The sequence below is a fragment of the Geotrypetes seraphini genome, chromosome 1 (assembly GCF_902459505.1).
Source record: "Geotrypetes seraphini chromosome 1, aGeoSer1.1, whole genome shotgun sequence".
Taxonomy (NCBI): Eukaryota; Metazoa; Chordata; class Amphibia; order Gymnophiona; family Dermophiidae; genus Geotrypetes; species Geotrypetes seraphini.
Window position 1 is genome coordinate 376,518,886 of NC_047084.1, and position 20,641 is coordinate 376,539,526.

At 45.4% G+C, this 20,641-nt stretch overlaps 1 protein-coding gene across 2 annotated transcripts in view; it reads left to right on the forward strand.

Moving 5' to 3' along the window:
* The window catches only part of GSR (glutathione-disulfide reductase), a 67,075-nt gene that overhangs the window by 32,535 nt on the left and 13,899 nt on the right, over positions 1-20,641 (forward strand). For both annotated transcript variants that reach the window (XM_033915648.1, XM_033915654.1), the window contains exons 7-10: positions 3,993-4,092; positions 10,220-10,306; positions 12,116-12,274; positions 14,142-14,253. In XM_033915648.1, the coding sequence (XP_033771539.1) occupies positions 3,993-4,092; positions 10,220-10,306; positions 12,116-12,274; positions 14,142-14,253 (458 nt within the window). The remainder of the gene's footprint in view (positions 1-3,992; positions 4,093-10,219; positions 10,307-12,115; positions 12,275-14,141; positions 14,254-20,641) is intronic.

Here is a 20,641-nt window from a genome sequence, read left to right on the forward strand (position 1 = left end):
TGATTCCCTCTACAGGATAATATCCTGTCCTGGATTTGACAAGCCACAATTTCAACATCAATTGTTGCTTGTAGAATCAATCCTTAAGGAATCCAACAGCTCTAGGATTTATGCCTCAGCACCACCAGGATGGGAGGGAGTACTAAAAATCAAGGCAGTTCATAAAACACCACATATAATAAAATAAACATTTAAAAACAATCTCTGTGATATCATCAGAGTTATGAGCAAGGTATCAGCCTATGTTGTCTCTACCTAGCGGATGCTGTGGATCAGACAGTGGGCAGAAGATTCAGCTTCTAAAGTCATGCTGAGCAGCCTCCCCTTTCAGGGGCAAATGGTATTTGACGAGGGTCTGGATGATCTAATGGCAAGTGTTGCTAACCATCGTTCTGAGGCCTTACCAGACAACAGAAGTTGGATGGCTCGGGGATAAGAAGCCATCAACTATAGCAGCTAAGGCCTAGAAGTCCTTTCAGTGCTTGAGTGCTGTGGAGGATGTAGAGCCCTTCTGAGCTCCAATTTAGTTAGTCTTAGACATTTGCAGGAAGGACTTCAGAAGGGTCTGTTGGTCGGCTCACTGAAAGTGCAGATAGCAGGCCTTTCCTGTTTCCAAGTGCAAAGGGTCAGAGGCTTCCCGACTTCTCACCCAGATCTCCTGGTTCATTAAAGGGGCTCTTCAGTTGCACTTTCTGGTGCATTCCCCTTTCCCTTCCTGGAATCTTAACAGCATATGAGAACATAATAATAGCCTTACTGGTTCAGACCAATGATCCATCAAGCCCAGTAGCCTGTTCTCATGGTGGCCAATCCAGATCACTAGTACCTGGCCAAAACCCAAGGAGTAGCAACAGTCTATGCTACCGATCCAGGGCATTGCAAGGTCTCAGTGGTTCTCCCTTCTGGATCTTATGGTTAAGGCAATGTTCTTGGGTGGCGATTACATTTGGCAAGATGAGCCTCTGAGTTGCAAACTCTTTCCTGCAGAGAGCCGTTCCTCAAAATTATGGAAGCAGAGCTCTCCTTATACATGGTTCTGTCCTTCTTACCAAGAGTTGTCTCAGCCTTCCACGTTAATCGGAAAGTCTTTCTGCCTGCCTTCCATCCTACAGAGTCAAAGAAAAAGGACAGGGCATTGCATTTGCTGGATGTCAAGCAAGCTCTCCTCCAGTACCTCGAAGTTAACATAGAAACATGACGGCAAATAAAGACCAAATGGCTCATCTAGCTGTCCATTTACAACATCCACTATCTCCTGCTCTCCCTAAGTGATCCCACGTGCCTGTCCTGCGCTTTCTTGAATTCAGACAGTCTTTGTCTCCATCTCTATCAGGAGACTATTCCACAGATCTACCACCCTTTCTGTATAAAAGTATTTCCTTAGGTTACTCCTGAGTCTATCACTTCTTCTTAACTTTATTTTATACCCTCCCATTCCAGAGCTTCCTTTTCAATGAAAGAGACTCACCTCATGCACATTTATGCCATGTAGGTATTTAAATGTCTATCATAATCTTTCCTCTTCCGCCTTTTCTTCAAAGTATAGGTATTGAGATCATTGTCTGTCCCTATATGCCTTGTGATGAAGACCAGCGACCATTTTAGAAGTCTTCCGCTGAACCAACTCTATCCTGTTTATATCATTTTAAAGGTATGGCCTCCAGAATTGCAGAGTCTTTTTTAAAGCAGCATCAATACCTCTTTTTTCCCATTGGCCATACCTCGCCCTATCCACTCTAACATTCTTCTAGCTTTCACCATTGCCTTTTCAACCTGTTTGGATCTTAAGATCATCACATACTATCGCACCAAAATCCCGCTCCTCTTTCATGCACAAAAGTTCTTCATCTCCTAAACTGTACTGTTCCCTTGGTTTTTTGCAGCTCAAATGCCTGACCTTGCATTTCTTAGCATTAAATCTTAGCTGCCAATTTTTAGACCATTCTTCAAGCTTCACTAGGTCCTTCCACACTTGTGAGCAACTTGCTTGCCAAAAACAAACTTGAGGGGGCAGAAGCAGCTCTCTGGGAAGGAGGTGGAGTTGAAAGGATGATTCAAGTTTTCTGGAAGCAATTTGTGAGTTCAGATGTAAAACCCTAGCGTTCAGAACCACTAGGCACATTGCACTAGAAAGCACAGTTACTTATCATAACAAGTGTTATTCTGGGACAGCAGGTAGATATTCTCACATATGAGTGACATCATCCACAGAGCCTGGTATGGACAGTGGTAAAAGTGTATTGCCACTAAGTTTTTAGAAACTTTGCAACTGCCCGCACCGCACATGCATGAGTGCCTTCCCACCTGATGCCAGCTCGCAGTACCTCAATTCTGTAAGCAAGCTAAGAAGCCAACTAGGGAGGTGGGTGGGATGTGGGAATATCTGCCTGCTGTCCTCAGATAACACCTGTTATGATAAGTAACTGCTTTATTCTAGAACAAGCAGGCAACATATTCTCACGCGTGGGACTCTCTACCTTACTGAAATGGAATGGAGGGAGAGTTGATACAAAGAATTGACCCTGACAATTCCACAGAAGAAAAAATCCAGAAGAACCCAAAATCTCTGTGGAGAATTGATGTCCAAGATGAAGACTTTTATTAAAATTACAACTTCGTAATCCATATAAAAACAATAAAGACCCAATCCTCTGGGAGATGTGGACCCAACACGGTCTGGGTTTTGACAATACTGTCTTCCTCAGGTGTCCCTATGGGTTCTATGGAGAAACACTTGGGACTGAGGTTTCATCACAGCGCATTACAATTGTTGTATCACGCTCATTTGGACTTGTTCATAATCCATGTGTGTGAAGTAGGTTCCAGTGCAAGGCTGAAAGGCCAATCTGTATAGGTGCCATTCATTTGAAATTCATTTGGGAGAACAATATTCCCCTTGTGTCCCCTTAGATAAGCCTGTGGCCACAGTCGCAAAAAGATTAAGAAGCACTGATCTAATTTGTGGGTCACACCCTCTGCTTTTATTTCCTTTGTCACTTTCTGTTGAGCTAGACTTAACAAGTGGGGGTTTCTGAGCTAGCATTTACATACCCACCAAAAAATTTCCACATTCCTGCCAGATGTTGTATGGAAATTTTGCTGGGCGTCAATTAGGTTTTCTAGAGCTGGAATCCAAAGCACCAGCTGCTCTGGAGATTGGGGTGAAACACAGAATGCATGGACTGGAGTCTAAGGGTTAGATTCACTAGGCCACAGATCAGATACTTGAGCAATTCGAGCTGTGGCAGGGGGAGGCTGATTCACGATGTGCCCTCATGCAAATGAGGTTGATTGGAATCACGCCACCAACTGACCGCAAGGATCGCTCTCCAGTGATCCCGACGCATGCGCAGATGATCTTCTTTGCCTGTAGATGGCCTGCATATGTGCTGGCCCTCCATGTCCGGCAGAGCTGGAAACTTATTACTATTTAACTTTACTACTTTTTAACTTTACTTTGCGAGCCCATGGCTTTAACCCACTTTAAACCATGGGTTAAAACTATAGGCTTGCACTGCAGGGAGCAGGGCGGTGAGTCATGGCCACCGGATTGATCGAGGGCTGTCTCGTATGTCAAAGCTCGGCTGGTCACCTGAAGTTCACCAGCGGGGTTAAGGCTTTGATTAGCAGAATCGGGGCAGAGTGCAGGGTTTTTGCTCAAGCGATTGGTCCTCACCAGTCGCTTGTTTTTGGATTGGCCAGCCCAGTCGGTGTGCCTTCTTTAGTGAATTGCGTCCTTCCTACTTTGCATGCCATTTCCCCTCATTTGCATGCTCTGATCGGAGGATGATTGGCCACGAGGTTAGTGAATCAGGTCGGAGGAAATTTGGGTTGCAAAGTGGTCGGGACACGATCGGTGTCCTTAGTGAATCTAGTCCTAAGAACCTAGCCAAGTACAGAAGCATTAAGCATACCCCTCCATGACAGTCTAGATCCTTGTTTTAGTCACAGCGTGAGTTTTGTCTGACACTGTGGCCTTCTGTTTCCTTCAGGCACAGTGTCATTGTGGGTGCCGGATATATTGCTGTGGAGCTAGCAGGCATCCTTGCAGCACTGGGATCCAAGACATTGCTTCTGATCCGAAAGGACAAGGTATGGCAGTGTAAATGATCCAGAAGGAGAGGTACAGATTTTCTTTGAGACCAGATTTTTGCAGTGTGCTATACTTTCTTCCATTCAGCTGCTACAAAATGTAAAACTTAGTTAGCTTAAAATCTCTAAATGTGCATCCAAAACCTTAGGCCAGCCTGTTGAGGTGGACCAAAGAGGGTCACCTTCTTATGTACTGAAATCAGCTCCGTAAGAGGAAGCATCACCACACAAATGATGTCAAGATATTTACCATGTCTGCAGATAGTATACTGTTTAACATGGAGAAATAGATCTTTATACTATAAAATTGCCTTTTCAATGTGCATGTCATTTTGCATACCTACATCCTGTATGGATGTAATCTTGAGCATACTGAATGGAGGTGTTCTCCAAGGAGAGGCAGATAGCACTTAGTATTTAAACACATACATTATACAGCATACATATAAACTAGGAAATCTGAGCATATTGTATAGCCAGTGTAAACATATGCTGGTACTTCATGTTGGATGATTTTCGAACAGAAAATTCACATATACTTTGTGCAGTTTGTGTACTGAATGCATAAGTTTCAAGTTTTCATTTTTATCACCTATACAACTTCTTATAATTTTCCTAGCCTTTTATAAAATTACCCAGAAACCTATGCTGACATTGCACTAATATTTTTAGTAATAGCAATAAATATAATCTACTTCACTGCCTCTAGAGCACTAGCCACATTGAGGTGGTTTACAGTAAAGGTTTTTTAAAAGCGACATACCTACACTATCCTAACTAGTGCTGCACTGGTCTTGAATCTCAGCCAAACACTTTTCTATATAAAACCAAGATTTTTAAAGAATGAATACAACCAAGGCCTCTATTTTACTTTGAAGGTACAGTAAATTTTGACAGAATTTGTCCCTTATCACAGACTCGTGATAAACTGAATGTATGCTCATTGCCCTAGGCAGCTGCTAAGTACCGCTTTAGCTGTAAGCTGTGGTTTCCTCTCTACATAAGCTCTGGATCACTGTCTCTCCTTTAGTCACAGATTTGTGTTTATTCTATCGTAGCCCTGAGCCATCATGTCTGTCTGCTGGGACCTTAGTCCGACTCTACAGTTTCTTTCTCTGGGGCTCCACAAACTCGCATTGCCACATCTTCACTCTATGGCATCTCTGGCAGTAACATCACAAGGATGGAGCTAAAGAAAACCCAATGTTAAGGCAGAAAGAGGGGAGGAAGAAACTGGGGTAGAAGAGAAGAAAGGAGCAAAGGTGAGAATCAGAAGAGACTAGAGGATGGGAGACTATGCTAAAATAAGAGAACAGATATTGTAGATAAAAGGGAGCCGAGAAGGAAGGATAGACTTATAACAGGATCTGATGAAATGAAGAGTCATTAAGAACCATAGAAACATGATGGCAGATAAAAGGCCAAATGGCCCATCCAGTCTGCCCATCCGCAGTAACCATTATCTCTTCCTCTCTCTAAGAGATCCCATGTGCCTATCCCCCGCTTTCTAGAATTCAGACACAGTCTCTGTGTCCACCACCTCTTCCGAGAGACACTTCCACGCATCTACCCACCCTTTCTGTAAAAAAGTATTTCCTTAGATTACTCATGAGCCTATCGCCTCTTAACTTCATTCTATGCCTCTCATTCCATAGTTTCCTTTCAAATGAGAGAGACTCGACTCATGTGCATTTAAGCCATGTAGATATTTAAATGTCTCTATCATATCTCCCCTCTCCCGCCTTTCCTCCACACCATTTTGGTAGCCTTCCTCTGTACCAACTCCATCCTTTTTATATCTTTTTGAAGGTGCAGTCTCCAGAATTTTATGCAATATTCTAAATGAGGTCTCACCAGAGTCTTATACAGGGGCATCAATACCTCCTTTTTTCTACTGACCATACCTCTTCCTATGCACCTAGCATTTTTCTAGCTTTCGCTGTCACCTTTTTAACCTGTTTGGCCACCTTAAGATCATTACATACAATCACACCCAAGTCCTGCTTTTCTGTCATGCACATAAGTTCTTTGCCCCCCTAAAATTAACTGTTCCTTCAGGTTTTTGCAGCCCAAATGCATGACCTTGCATTTCTTAGCATTAAATTTTAGCTGCCAAATTTCAGACCATTCTTCAAGCTTCGCTAGGTCTGTCTTTATGTTGTTCACACCATCCGGGATGTCTGCTTTATTGCAAATTTTGGTATCATCTGCAAAGAGGAAAATCTTACCTGACAGCGCTTCAGTAATATCACTTACAAAAATGTTAAAAAGAACATGCCCAAGAACAGAACCTTGAGGCACACCACTGGTAATGTCCTTTTCCTCAGAGCGATCTCTATTGATCACTACCCTCTATCATCTCCACTCAACCAGTTTCTGACCCAGCCCATCACTTTGGGGCCCATCCCGAGAGCACTCAATTTATTTATTAGACGTCTGTGTGGAACACTGTCAAAGGCTTTGCTAAAATCTAAATACACCACATTTAGCACACTCCCTTACCCCAAAAAGGTATAGGGATGTCAGGTTTTGGGGGAGGGGCGGCGGCAGGAGGGAGTGGGCATCCCTTCTGCAACTCTTCATTTGGAGGGGGGGGTTGGCAGCAGGAGGTAAGGGTAGCCTTCCTGCCACTCAAAGCTTGATGGGGGGATTGATAATAATAATAATAATTTTATTCTTATATATCGCCAAAGCCATAGTAGTTTGAGGCGGTTTACAATAAGAGGAGCTGGACAATCATTGAAGACAGGTACAAAGTAAGGTTTTAAAGTACATGAAGCGGATACAGGGATAAGAGGGCTGGAACATGCTGCAAACAATCAGCGAGAATAGACGCACTGGATAGTCATCAATACATGTAGGCAGAGAACAGAGCGGGAATGAGAGATTGTGGTAAAAATCAGATGGAGTAAAGCGATAGGGCAATGGGAGCATTTAGGTTACAAATCGGTTGAACAAGTTTGTTTTTACTAGTTTTCTAAAACTTAGATAGGATGAAGAGTGTGCTATTAAGTTTCTCAGCCAGTTGTTCATTTGGCCTGCTTGGAAAGCAAGTGTTCTGTCTAGGTATCTTTTGTATCGGCAGGCCTTTATTGATGGCAGGAAGAAATGTGCATCCCTCCTGCTGATGCACGATGGGAGGTGTGGAGGAGATCTCTGCTGCAGCAGGCTCAGCTGATTGTGGCAGGGGTATTTTCCTCCCGATCAGCTGAATCACCAGGACTCTCCAAAGCCGTGGCTTCCGGGAGACCTGCCTGCTCAGCTGATCAGGTATTCCCTTGCCGTGATCAGCTCAGCCGGTCACATCTACTTTTAACTTTTGAAATGTAGATCACTTAAACTTGCCACTTCTGGGCAAAACCACGCCCAGCCTTTGGCAAGCTTAGGCATCCCTATCCGTCTCCCTAGATCCGTCCTGCCTCAGGGAGGTATTTTGTTTTGTTTTTTTTTAAACCTGCGTCCTGATTTTCTGCCAGTCGGTGGTGGGACGCCTACCGCCACCTACATTTGGGAAACCCTTTTATAGAATCAGCCCCCAACCCCAAATTGTCTTCAAAAGATGGGGTAGAAGAGAAAATTTGCTTGCATCTGTTTCAAAATACTGTTCAGTCTGGCTCCAGCTTACCTTATCCCTCAAGTAGAAAGGTATAGATCGGCTCGACAAACTTGATGTAAAGATCTGTTTTCTTACCCGACAACCAAATCCTGTTGTTATGAGAGGTTTCTTGATAAGACACTTGCGTTTCAGGCAGGTAAAATGAACTCCTGGTTGACCAGGATCATTCCATCGGCACAGTTCTAATATTCTTTCAGAAAATTAACAAAAACTTATTTGTTTGATAAATTTGTTATCTGATATAGTTCCTTTTGCATATTTCTATAAATTAAGTATTTTCACTGATTGTTTAGTTCTCTTTACTGTAAACCGCCTAGAACTTTGTGGTAGGTTGGTATATAAGAATAAAGTTTATTATTATATTATTATTATAAAAGGAAATGAGGGAGGAAAAGTAGGCATGTAGTGCCAATGAAATGGAAAAGAGAAAAGTGCAAGGAAGGAAAGAGAGGAAATTCAGTCACACAAGCACTTGCAACTTATACTCTGAAGAAAGGCACAGCATGGGATGATGTCAAGAGGTGATAGGCTCAGGAGTAATCTAAGGAAATACTTTTTTACAGAAAGGCTGGTAGGTACATGGAATTGTCTCCCGGTAGAAGTGGTGGAGATAGACTGTGTCTTAATTCAAGAAAGTGTGGGACAGGCACATGGGATCTCTTAGGGAGAGGAAGAGATAGTGGATGCTGTGGAATGGCAGACTGGATGGACCATTTGGCCTTTATCTACCATGATGTTTCTGTGATGGCTGAAGTGTCTGTTCTAATTTGAAGAGGTAGCATGAAAGACTACAAGTACCAAAATACCTTTGAAAATGAATTCAAAACCAGGCCTGGCCCAGAAGTCTCCCTCCTAGAAGTGGGAAACCTGGAAATTGTGCATTGAAGCACTAAAAAAGCCACTGGGGAGGGGAAAAGATTAAATTATTATTTAGCCTTCAATCCATAACCCTACTCCCCACTGCCCTCCAACCCAGCCAACAGATTAACCGTTTCCCTTAACTGTATCTATGGCATCCTGTTTGTCTGTCTTGTCTGTTTAAATTGTAAGCTCTTTGGAGCAGTCACTGTCGTCTTTGTGACTGTACAGCGCTGCGTTTGTCTGGTAGCGCTATAGAAATCATTAATAGTAGTAGTAGTATGTACCCAAACTCAACAAGACCCGGAAAACTGAAACAAACACACAAGTTAGAGAACTCAATTTATTTTTAATGACAAGTTGTTTCAAAATTTGCAAGCTCTAAAATAGTGATTTTCATGTGAAAACTTATGCATAATTACCACAGAATGTACTTCTGTACCACCAAATAAAATTAAACATGGTGTGAGCATCTGAGGCCTGGTCTTAGGAAAGATGAGGTTGAAAACTGGGTTTATCAAAACTGATGATGTGCATTTTTTTATGCTGAAAGTATATAGCAGTGTAGAGCTGATGCTCACAAAATATAAGGGTCCTTTTACTAAGATGTGCTAATAGATTTAGCACACGCTAAATGCCAAGCAGCCCATTATATACCTATAAACTGCACAACACTAAATCTGCATGCTCTAAATCTGTTACTGCACCTTAGTAAAAGAACCCCATAGGCAGCTCCCTGAAGGAGTTAGGTACCCATGTTTGTCCACAACAAAATTCTCCACTACTGGATACCTAAAGTTTAGGGGCCTGAAGAATAGGTATGGATAGGCCAGGATTTCTGGTGCTAGGTGTTTCTTTTACTAAACCGCGGTAGAGGTTTCTACCCTGCCAGGAATGCTAAATGCTCCAGTGCTGCTCCGACACTCATAAGAATTCTTTGAGCATCAGGACAGCGTCGGAGCATTTAGCGCTCCAGTCCGCAGTAGGAACCTCTACTGCGACTTAGTAAAAGGGGTGGGGGAGGGGTTAGTTACTTAGGGCCCAATGCAGACAGATACTGTGAGCTGAATGTACAAAGGGGTTCAGCTCACATGGGTACCCAGTGTATTAGAAAGAATGTTAAGGGGGGTCATTACTCGTTTTTCTACTGTGCACAAAGTAAACAGGGAAGTTTAACAAGTTTACTGAGTTGGTGTAGAAGGATTAGGCAAGCGGATTTAATGCCAGTTTTTCGGATTGATTTGCCAGGTTTTGGGGGGGTTTTCTTCTGCAGTCAGAGTAAGTACTTATACATTTGGAACAAAAAAGCCATAAAAACATGGAAGAAATTTAGTCCTAACATTGAGAGTATCTGGGAGCACATGACAAAGAAGTTGTCCTATACTGCAGGTTTATAACGTTTTCTAGGGAGACTTTCTGGTTCTGCGCATCTTGAGTTGTTTCCTAGAGCGTCAGGACAACAGATTGTTGTCAAAACTTCTTTAAATTAATTCATATGACCTGTACTACCATATGAGCAGTCTAGAAATTTCAACTAACCTAAGATATAGAAGGTGGAACAGGAATAACAAATCCGTGAATACAAATGTAAAGCTTTCTGTGTACACACACTCTCCCTCTTTGTCAAGATTGACTTTTCTATTTTCTGAGCAGGTTCTGAGGACTTTTGACTCTATGATCAGCACAAATTGCACCGAGGAGCTTATGAATTCTGGCATTGATGTAAGGACGTATTCACAGGTATTGTTCACCATCTGCAGATATCATTCTCGGGCATCAAACTCGTGGGACCAAATATGTTTCTTTGACTGCCTTGGCCTAAATTAGATCTGATATTGAGTGCTGAGCCCTGTTTGGACACTGGCACTGAATATCCAGATCTTTGGGCAGTGCCTGGAAGCGATTTAGGTGCTGCTGGTGTTCAGTGTAGAGAATGACACGGGGACAAATTTGTCCCAATCCCTGCAGGAACTCATTTTCCCCGTCACCCCACAAGTTGTTTTTTTTTTTGGGCTGTCCCTATCCCATTCCTGTAAGCTCTGCCTTAACCGCACAAGCCTCGAACACTTATGATTCTAAAGTGCTTGAGGCTTGTGCAGATGACAGAGCTTGCAGAACTGGGTCAGGGACAGGAAAAGAACTTGTGGGGGATGGGAAAATTAGTTCCCACGGTGACGGGGGAAAATTTGTCTCTGTGTCATTCTCTAGTTCAGTGCCATACCCTCATAGCTAACTGGACATAGTTAGGACTGTATTATGCAGTCTAGGATACTTAATATTGCCAGTGCATTCATTACTACCAGCTTCAACCTGACTCTGCCCCCAGACTAGCCTTTCCTTGCTTTGAATAACGACCCCTATGTTTTGAGTAATGTACCTGCTTATAGTGTGGTTTGGGTTTGCATAACTGACAGCAAGCTATATGTGTAAGTGGTAGCCACCTCCTCCCATGATCCATCCATGTAGACCCTCTTTCATGTTACTTACATGGGCCACTACAGATTAGTGCTTAGGCTCCCTGCTGACACTTTTGCAGGTAAGTGTACACATCCCCACTAAAATAACAGTATTCTTTGTCTTTGTGTCTGCAAATGGCATGCAAATGTAGGTGCCTAGTTATAGAATCAGGGCCATATGTCTACTATCTAGTGCTGATTTCATTGGACAGCTTTCTGATATCATAAAATGATCTCCTCCGTCAGTTCCAGAAAGAGCACAGCCTGGGCTTCAGCTTCCATTCTCTCTCTGCAGTAAAAGAAAATTAAAGAAAGCCAATAAAGTAGCTGGACAAATGCAGTACTTAGGTTTTCACTGCTGTTGTAGCTCACTACTCTGTATATAAGAAACACAGAAGTAAGTTTGGGTAACAGTTTTAATTTTGTAATAATGGTATAATTGTCGTGATAGTTCACTCTTCAACGTAATATGTAGAAATAAAAGGAAAAAATACCTTTTTTTATTGGACTAACTTAATGTAGTTTATGATTAGCTTTCAAAGGGTAACCCTTCTTCCTCAGATAGAAAATATTTTGACTTGCTCAATAGGTGCATTCTGCATGCAAGCGTACATAAAGTTGCTGTAGAAATTTTTTTGTAATATGTGCCACAGACGCTGCCCTGTCCTATAGGTGTTATTTCTACCCTTCCAGTGTTGTGACTTTTGTTTCGAGTAGGTGCCCTCAACCCAATTCTCAGGACACACCAAGCCAGTCTGGTTTTCAAGATATCTAGAAACTCTGCCTTAATTGCACAAGCCTTGAACACTTATGATTTTAAAGCGTTCAAAGCTTGTGCAGATGAGGACACAGCTTGCAGAAATTGGGCAGGGACAGAGTTTGTGGAGACAGGAATATAGAGAGATCCTGCGGGGACAGGGAAAATTTGTCCCCATATCATTCTCTAATGCAGATCTCTCTCATGCATATTCATTGTGGGCATCCTGAAAACCTAATTGACCGGTTGTTTCCCAGGGATTGAGATGAGAACCGCTGTTTGGCATGCAAATAACTGTGTTAGGAGCTGTAACCTGAGGTCTGTAGTTCTTGCCAGGTGAGGTCCGTTACTAAATCTGCTGGAGGTCTAGAACTCTCTGTGATCTGCTCACCCCCTGGTAGGAAACCTACCTTCTCTACCATCCAGGATGTGGACTGTCTGCTCTGGGCAATCGGACGAGATCCCAACACAGAGGGGCTGCACTTGGACAGGCTGGTGAGTCCCGAGTCACCCTTTGCAGGTGCATGTCACCTAACTCCTTATGTGATAAAGTTCCCTTGGTTGATCACTCAGGAGGAGGTTGGGGGGGCACAAGGGAATGAAAATTAAAATACTAACATAAACAACTAGATTTCCTTTGGAATCTTTTTTTCCTTCAGTGAAGGAGGAAACCGACTCCATGCTGACCCTCTTTATCATCAGGCACTTTACTTAGCCTGTGCTAGGTTCCATAAGAGTGTCATGATTGAAGACAGATACGGATTCAAATGACTGTGTTTACTACTTTAATTTAGAACATCTAAAGTTTCAACATCATGCTGAGACTATGTGCTGATGTGTTTTGATGTAAAGCACTGCTTATGTCTAGTAGCACTATAGAAATGATTAGTAGTAGCAGTAAATATCAATGCAGTAATGGCTTTACAGTTCAGTAGCATTGGTAGAAAAATAGAAATTGAAGGCAGATAAAGACCATATGGCCTATCCATCCAAACCATACCACACTAAATACAATAAAGGCAGAAAACAAAATACAGTGGAACCTTGGTTTGCAAGCATAATTTGTTCCGGAAGCATGCTCGAAAACCAAAGTGCTCATATATCAAAGCGAGTTTCCCCATACAAAGTAAGGGAAACTCGGATGATTCGTTCCACATCCCAAAAAGACCCCCCCCCCAGGCCACTGGCGCGCATCTACCCCACCCCATCACATCCCAAAAAGACCCTCCCCAAAGTCTCTGGCACGCTTCCACCCCACCACATCCCAAAAAGACTGGCGCACTTCCACCCCACCCCCAGGAACCAGCTTCACCACCCTACCCCCCTGCAGCCCAAAACCTTACCTCGAGCGGACAGGACACCAGCATGCAGCACCAACCCACAGGACGTGCCAGTGCCGAAAGAGCCTGCCACTGATCTCTGCTAGGCTGCTTCGGGGCCTTGAGCATCTGCGCATGCTCAAGGCCTTCTGGCTCCCACTCTCTCCGAGAGAGAAATCAAGAATCTCATGAGAATATCGGAGAGAGTGGGAGCCAAAAGGCCTAAGGCCCCGCAGCAGCCCAGCAGAGATCAGTGCAGGTGCGACTGGCTCTTTCAGCACCGGCACATCCTTTGGGTTGGTGCTGTGTGCCAGTGTCCTGGCCGCGCAAGGTGGGGTGGGGGCAAAGCCGGTTCTTGGGGTGGGGGCTCGCATATCGAGTCAACGCTCGGTTTGCAAGTCAAGTTTGCAGGAGTGTTTTGCTCGTCTTGCAAAACACTCGCAAATCGAGGTTTGACTGTACTCTTTCTAGATAATTCTCCTTCCTCTATACTTTCATTCTTCTCAGTGCAGCTGTGCCAGTAGCCAGGTGATTGAAGAGACTGAAGCCTTGAGCCAACTTTTGCATTGGCGCCCCCTCCCCCATCCTCACATTCTGGTATCTCTCCCTCAACTTTCCCCTCTCCACCTGTGATCCAGTGTGCTCCTCTCTCTCTCCAATCTCTCCTCCTGGACCAGGTGAGGCACTGCCTCACAGTGCTGGCGATAGAGTGCCCAAATCCCAGTCTGGTATCCTTTTAGGAATTTGAAAGTAGACAAGTGCCCTTTATCACTGATGCCCTAGTCCCTAGCCTTACCTGGTCTATAAGGTCAGCCAGCCTGGAGCCATTATCACCTGTCCAAAATCAGAATAGCTAGTACTGGGCTGTACTACCTGAAATTAATCTCACTTCACTTGCAAGTAATTGAGTCAACATGCTAATTTTTGATGTAGTTTTCCATCGCCCTATAAAGCCTGCATGTGATACTAGTGTGGTTCTCTGCAGTGTGGGGCCTGCAGGAAGACCTGAGTGCTCATATAGTCCTGCTCTCTCTCCCTCCCAGGGGCTTCAACTTGATGAGGGAGGCCATATTGTAGTTGATGAGTTCCAGAACACCAGTCGAAAGGGCATCTATGCTGTTGGGGACGTATGTGGGAAAGCGCTGCTTACACCAGGTAAGTTGTTTTCTCATTGAATTTTTCAGCATCATATTGGGTGTAAGGCTGCATTGATAGTAGGAAAATCATGCCAGTAGCAAGAAGAGGAACTCTTTATCTCTTTAGCCTAATGGTTAGTGCAGTGGGCTGAGAACTTGGGAAACTGGTTTTTTTTTGTCAAATTTCATTTTTATTAGCAGAAAACATTCCAGTTTCATTATTCACAACTTCAGTAGTTTAATTAAAAAACAATTCTTCTTAAAAAAAGTCACGTACTTGCTTTGTTTCCTATTTTTGCTGAAGTGATAAATCGAGGTTACTTCCAGAGCAGTAGCGGGAAAGTTATTTATTTTATTTTTTTTAAGTTCTTTATTCATTTTAAATTTCTTACATCAAGTGATAAATATATAATACATATAATTTTCAATATACACTTGAATATCCATCAATATATATATATATTTTTTTTTTTTTATATATAATGTTTCTTTATTGGGCAAAGGCAATCAAAGTAGTACAATACATAACAAGTACAAGTCCGTAATACCAAAAAGCAAGTACAACTTAGGTACACACACATGCTGAGAAATTGAAGTCTACAATGCCCAATACAGTGTTTTTCAATAACCCCCACCATCCCCCTATGCTAAACCCCCCATCCAACCCTTCTTCCGCACCCAGCCCCCCCAGCTCCCACTTCCCCACCCCAATCCGTATGGTGTGTAAACCTTCCCAAGGAGATATAAGAAAAAATATAAGGAGAAAAAGAGAGAGACAAAGATAAAAGAAAAGAAGCAAGATATAATAGGAAAGACTCTGCTGCAAGAGACTAGGCACCCCCCATGAAAGGAGAGCAGTATACGGTCCCCCATTTCGTGTCAGCACAGCCCAGATGATCAGCTATTCAACAGCATACTCCGCTCCTTATGTGAAAGGGACAACCAATAGCCCTCCCATACTTCCTGAAATTTGTTCCACCTGCTCTCATCACGCGTCCCCACCATCCTACGCTCCACAAGCGCTAACTCGTAAAGAGACATTTGCCACTGAGAGAAAGAGGGTGCCTGGGGGGCCCGCCAGAATACCAAAATGGCCTTCTTGGCCAAGAGCAGTGACTTGAACACCAACAGCTTCTGCCCACCAGTACATCCAGAGAGAGCCTCTCCAGCATAGAAAAGAGCAATATCCGGGGTACACGCGGGCAGGAGGAGAGACAGTGAGGACAGGGAAGTCCACACTCGCCTCCAAAAAACCTGTATTAGAGGGCAATACCAGAACATGTGTCCCAGAGTAGCCGGGCTCGCAAGGCATTTGGGGCAGCGCGCACTCTCCGCGAAGCCTGCACGATAAGCCCTCTGAGGAGAGATAAACGTTCTCTGAAGAAATTTATACTCCTGTTCCCTGTGGAGCATATTACAGGAGAGAGTGCGCAAGAGAGTAAAACAATGAGAAAGTAAAAGTGATGGAATAGCGCACCCCAAGTCAGCACTCCATGCCCCAGCCAGTAGATCAGCCCGCTCAGTCGACAGTGGCATCTGCAGCTCAGTGACATAGTATCGCAGGCGCGGAGCTGGATCCTCCCACAAGGCCAGGCTTTGCCCCAGGCTCTTCGCCACCGAGGCACGCCGCACAGTTCCCCCAAGACTAAGCACATAATGGCGAAGTTGCATATAGCTAAAGGCATCCACTCGGTCTAGCCCATACAGCGACGCCAATCCTGTAGAGGAAAGAGGGGCCCCATGATCGTCAAGAACGTCCCCCACCCTGCGCAGTCCCCGGGCATGCCAAAGCCGAAAGATTCGGTTATCATTGCCCGGGCTAAAATGAAGATTCCCCATTAAGGGCAACATAGGAGAAGCCCCATAATTAATCCCTAGATGTTTACAAAGCACTTTCCAAATGAGTCTCATATATGCCCAGACAACATGTCCCCGCTGAGAAAGATCCAACTGGGCCGAGGGGGCGTGCAACAGAAACAATCCCGAAACCGGAGACAGAAAATCCCTTTCCACTGAATAAGTCAAAAAGGAGGAGCTCTCCAAACACCAATCTCTAATTAATCTCATACCACACGCCATATTGTATGCTCGTAGGTCTAGCAGACCAAACCCCCCCTGCGCCTCTGGTAGCATCAAGACACGCAAGGGTAGTCGAGGCCGTCGCCCTCGCCACAAAAACAGCCTCAGGGCCCTATATAATTCCTCCAGGTCCGCCCTGCGTAGCCAGATTGGTAATGTCTGCAACAGATAAAGCCACCTTGGTACCACCATCATATTATATAAAAAGATTCGACCAGCCAACGAGACAGGGAGGTCACCCCACAGGCGGAGGCTCTCAATGGACCGCCGTAACATAGGCCTGACATTTATCTCATAAAGGCGCGATAAAGAAAAGGGTATGAGGACACCCAAATATTTCACCTGTAAGGAGGCCTCTTTCAAGGGGAAGTCCGACCAAAGATGGGAAATACGTAGGTGGATAGGCAATGCTTCAGATTTAGATACATTAAGTTTAAGGCCCGAGAGCTCCCCAAATTTACTAAACAAGTCCAACAAGAGAGAAAGATGCGAGACCGGATCCGCAAGAAGAACCATGATATCATCCGCGAAGGCCATGCATCGCAGGGAAGAACCCCCGACCTCCACACCCATAAGCAAAGGATGAGTACGAATACCCAACAGTAGAGGTTCCAGAAATAAAATATAAAGCAGAGGGGACAAGGGGCAACCCTGCCTGGTGCCCCGCCGTAAGGGAAAAACCGGAGAAGTCCGCCCATTAACCAGCACGGCCGCCTCGGGACTGGAGTACAAGGCACGAATAGCCCCCATAAAGAACCCATCCACCCCATATCTATGTAACAACGGGAAAAGAAAAGCCCACTCCACCCGATCAAAGGCCTTTTCGGAGTCAAAACTAATAGCCAGGGCCGGCTTCTTCCTAGAATCGCAATGGGCCAAAGCAATTAAGAGCTTACGAACATTATGGCCCGCCTGTCGCCCCTTCACAAAGCCCGCTTGATCTATCCCTACCAAAGAAGGAACCAACGGTGCCAATCGGGTGGCCAAAATCCGTGCTAATATCTTCAAGTCTACATTGATGAGCGATATAGGGCGATACGACTCCACCAGAAGAGGGTCCTTACCCGGTTTGGGCAGAACCGTAATCAAAGCCCGATTGGATCCAGCAGGAAAATGTCCGCCCTCCACAGACTGCTGAAAATACCTTCTCAGCGGCTCAGCCACATAACCCTGCAAAAGACGATAGAACTCTCCGCTATAACCGTCCGGACCCGGGGATTTACAAAGAGGGAGAGTTTTAATTACCCCCAAAACCTCCTCCCGGGTGATAGGGGAGGCCAAGGTCTCGCTGTCCGTCTCCGAAAGTCGAGGTAAGGGGAGAGAGTCTAGGTAGTCCTGAATCGAGGCATCCCTATCCACCACCTCCGCCGAGTAGAGAGAACTGTAAAAGGAGACAAAGAGCTTTTCCAAATGAGATTGATCCGTGACCAGTCGCCCCCCTGAATCTTTAAGGGAGGTGATGGAGGAGGATCCCCTCCGCGCCCTTGTCAACTGAGCCAACATTCTTCCCGGCTTGTTGCCAAAACGGTGCAATCTATACTTGTAGTAAAAAAGAGATTTTTGAGCTCGTTCATGTAAAAGGGCATGGAGCGCTGACTGAGCCATCTGAAAGTCCCGCTTATTGGACCCCGTGGGGGAAGCAAGGGCCATATGCCTACTCTCCCGAACCCTACGCTCAAGGGCCAAAATCTTGGCTGCCATTAGTTTTTTTCGGCGAGCACAATAGGCCAATACAGCCCCTCGGAGCACCGCTTTTGCCGTCTCCCAGAATAGACACCCTTCCTCTACATGCCCACCATTAAACTCTACGTACTCCTGCCACTGCTTCTCAAGGTATACTTTAAAATCAGGGTCCGAGTACAAGGACACCGGAAACCGCCACCGTCCCCCCCCACCCCGCGTGCCCCCCGCCAGGTTCACATCCATCCATACCGGAGTGTGATCAGAAATGACCAGTGCACCGATCTCGGAGTTGTGAACCTCCGAAAAAGAGAAACGGGAGAGAAAAATAAAATCAATTCTAGATGAGGAATCATGTGCTCTAGAAGTATGCGTGAAATCTTTTTCATCCGGATGTAGAGTTCTCCAGACATCAACCAGATCTAAAGCATTCATCCACGCTTGGAGCCCATTATCTGATCTCCCCGACGAACATAGTTCCCCCCTAGTAGAATCCATGACAGGATCCAGAATTGAATTGAAATCTCCCAGAAGTATCAAAGGAGCCCCCAGTGTCTGTGGTAAGGACATTATAACCCCCAAAAGCTTCTTATAAAAAGCCCTTTGAGCAGTATTGGGAGCATACACTGATATCAAAATAATTGGACTTTGAGCCAACATACCCTGAACAATTATATAATGACCCTCCGGATCAGACGTGACTCGTGAATGTACAAAGGGGACCGATTTATGAAGCAGCAAGGCCACCCCGGCCTTCGCCTTAGGAGAAGAAGCAGAAAAACACTGGCCAACCCAGGACCGTTTCAGTTTACCATGCTCCTTTTCATTAAGTTTGGTCTCCTGCAGCCCCACAATGTCCGCCTGATGTCGTGCTAGGTGTTGTAAAATCTTAGTCCTCTTAATAGGGGAGTTAATGCCCGACACATTCCATGTCACACAGCGCATACCCCGTTTAAGTGGCATCCCACACAGTGATCATGTAGATCTTCTGAACAAGAGTAGAGTAAACCGTTGCCTGGAGTCCCAGCCCACCCTCCAGCAACCACTCAGCCAACCCTCTAATTCTCACTTCCATTCCACCACCATACAGATCCCCCCTCCCCCCTCCCCCTCCCCGCACCGCCCCCCCCGCCCCCCCCCCCCCCTACCCTGACCCCCCCATACTTCAAATACCACCTCTCCAGGAAAGGGACCCAAAAGACCCAAGTCCCCCCCTCCCCAACCTCCCACATAGCAAGCCCACACCCGTTCCTAAAAGAAGAAGTAGGAAGAAGATAATAGCGAAAAATAACCACAATAGCAGTAAATACAACAATAACAGCAATCTAAGCAAAAAATGCTAGGGATATTATGCGTAGTCGGGAACAGATACAGAAACATAAACATAAACATGGGCCCGCTATCACATCCCCCAGCAGAAATATTATCAAAGAACAAAACCACTTGCAGCAGGTCCGTCACCCCCCATCAGGAGAGCAAACGGAGCACTGAATATGGAACAAAATATCAAGAAACACTTATGGCTGAAGAGGCCCCCCAAAGAGGGACCTACTCCAGCACAATAAGAAGAACCAGAAATAACAGTCCGAGGCGTCTCACCACGCAGATAGTCCACCCGCCACAGAGACCCTCTCACAAGCAGAAGGGCAACCTCCAAGAGATGTCAGCATTCTTCAAGTGCTGGGTGCCAGATCAGGAAACCAAAGATATACTTGCGCCCGTGCTGCCTCACAGGTATCAAACAGGAAAGGTTGGCCATTATGCAGCACCCGAAGCTTAGCTGGAAACTGAAGCGTGAATCTCATCTTTTTTTCCGATAGAAGCTTGCAGACAGTGGAGAAACTCCTACGTAAGGAAGCTACTGGAGCCGAATAGTCCTGGAACAATAAGATTCGCTGGTTTTGAAACCTAAGATCCTGTTTGTGTCTATAGTTTTTCAGCAGTAGGTCTTTCAGAGCGAAATTAAGGATCCTGATGATCACCACCCGCGGCCTGGTCATTCCATCCTGCTTCCTGCCAAGACGATGTGCGCGCTCAATACGCAAAGGGCCCATACCATGTGCCACGAGCAGTTCTGCCGCCAGCCATTTTTCCAAGGTAGCCAGTAAGTCCACATCAATCACCGATTCTGGGATGCCCACCAAACGGAGGTTATTCCGCCTGGAGCGATTCTCCAGGTCATCCAACTTTTCCTCACAATGGACCATTTTATTTTGCATGCGTTTAAGCTCCTCCTGGACCGATGCCAGGGTGTCCTCTGCAGTGCTAACACGATGCTCCACTTCCTGTACCCTTCCATTAAACTCTGCCACAGTCGTGGTGAGAGTTGCCAGGGTATCATGTACCTTGTCGAGGCGGGTGCCCAGCGCAGCCACCACCGCCTCTGTTAGCCGCGTGAGCGTCTCCTCGCTCACAGAATCCGCCGCGTCAGCCACACCCGCCATCTTTCCCTCGCTCGTGGGCCCAGTTTTCAGCGTGCCTCGCTCCTTCTTCCCCGATTTCGAGGCCATCTCCGTGCTGCCTTTTTGGACAAACTTGTCCATACGCCGGCAGCAGCTCCGAGGGTGTATCCGGGCTAAAATATGGATGCAGAGTTTAGCGCAGGGAGGCCAGATAGGAGAGGAACCGCGGAGCTCAGGGAAAGTACG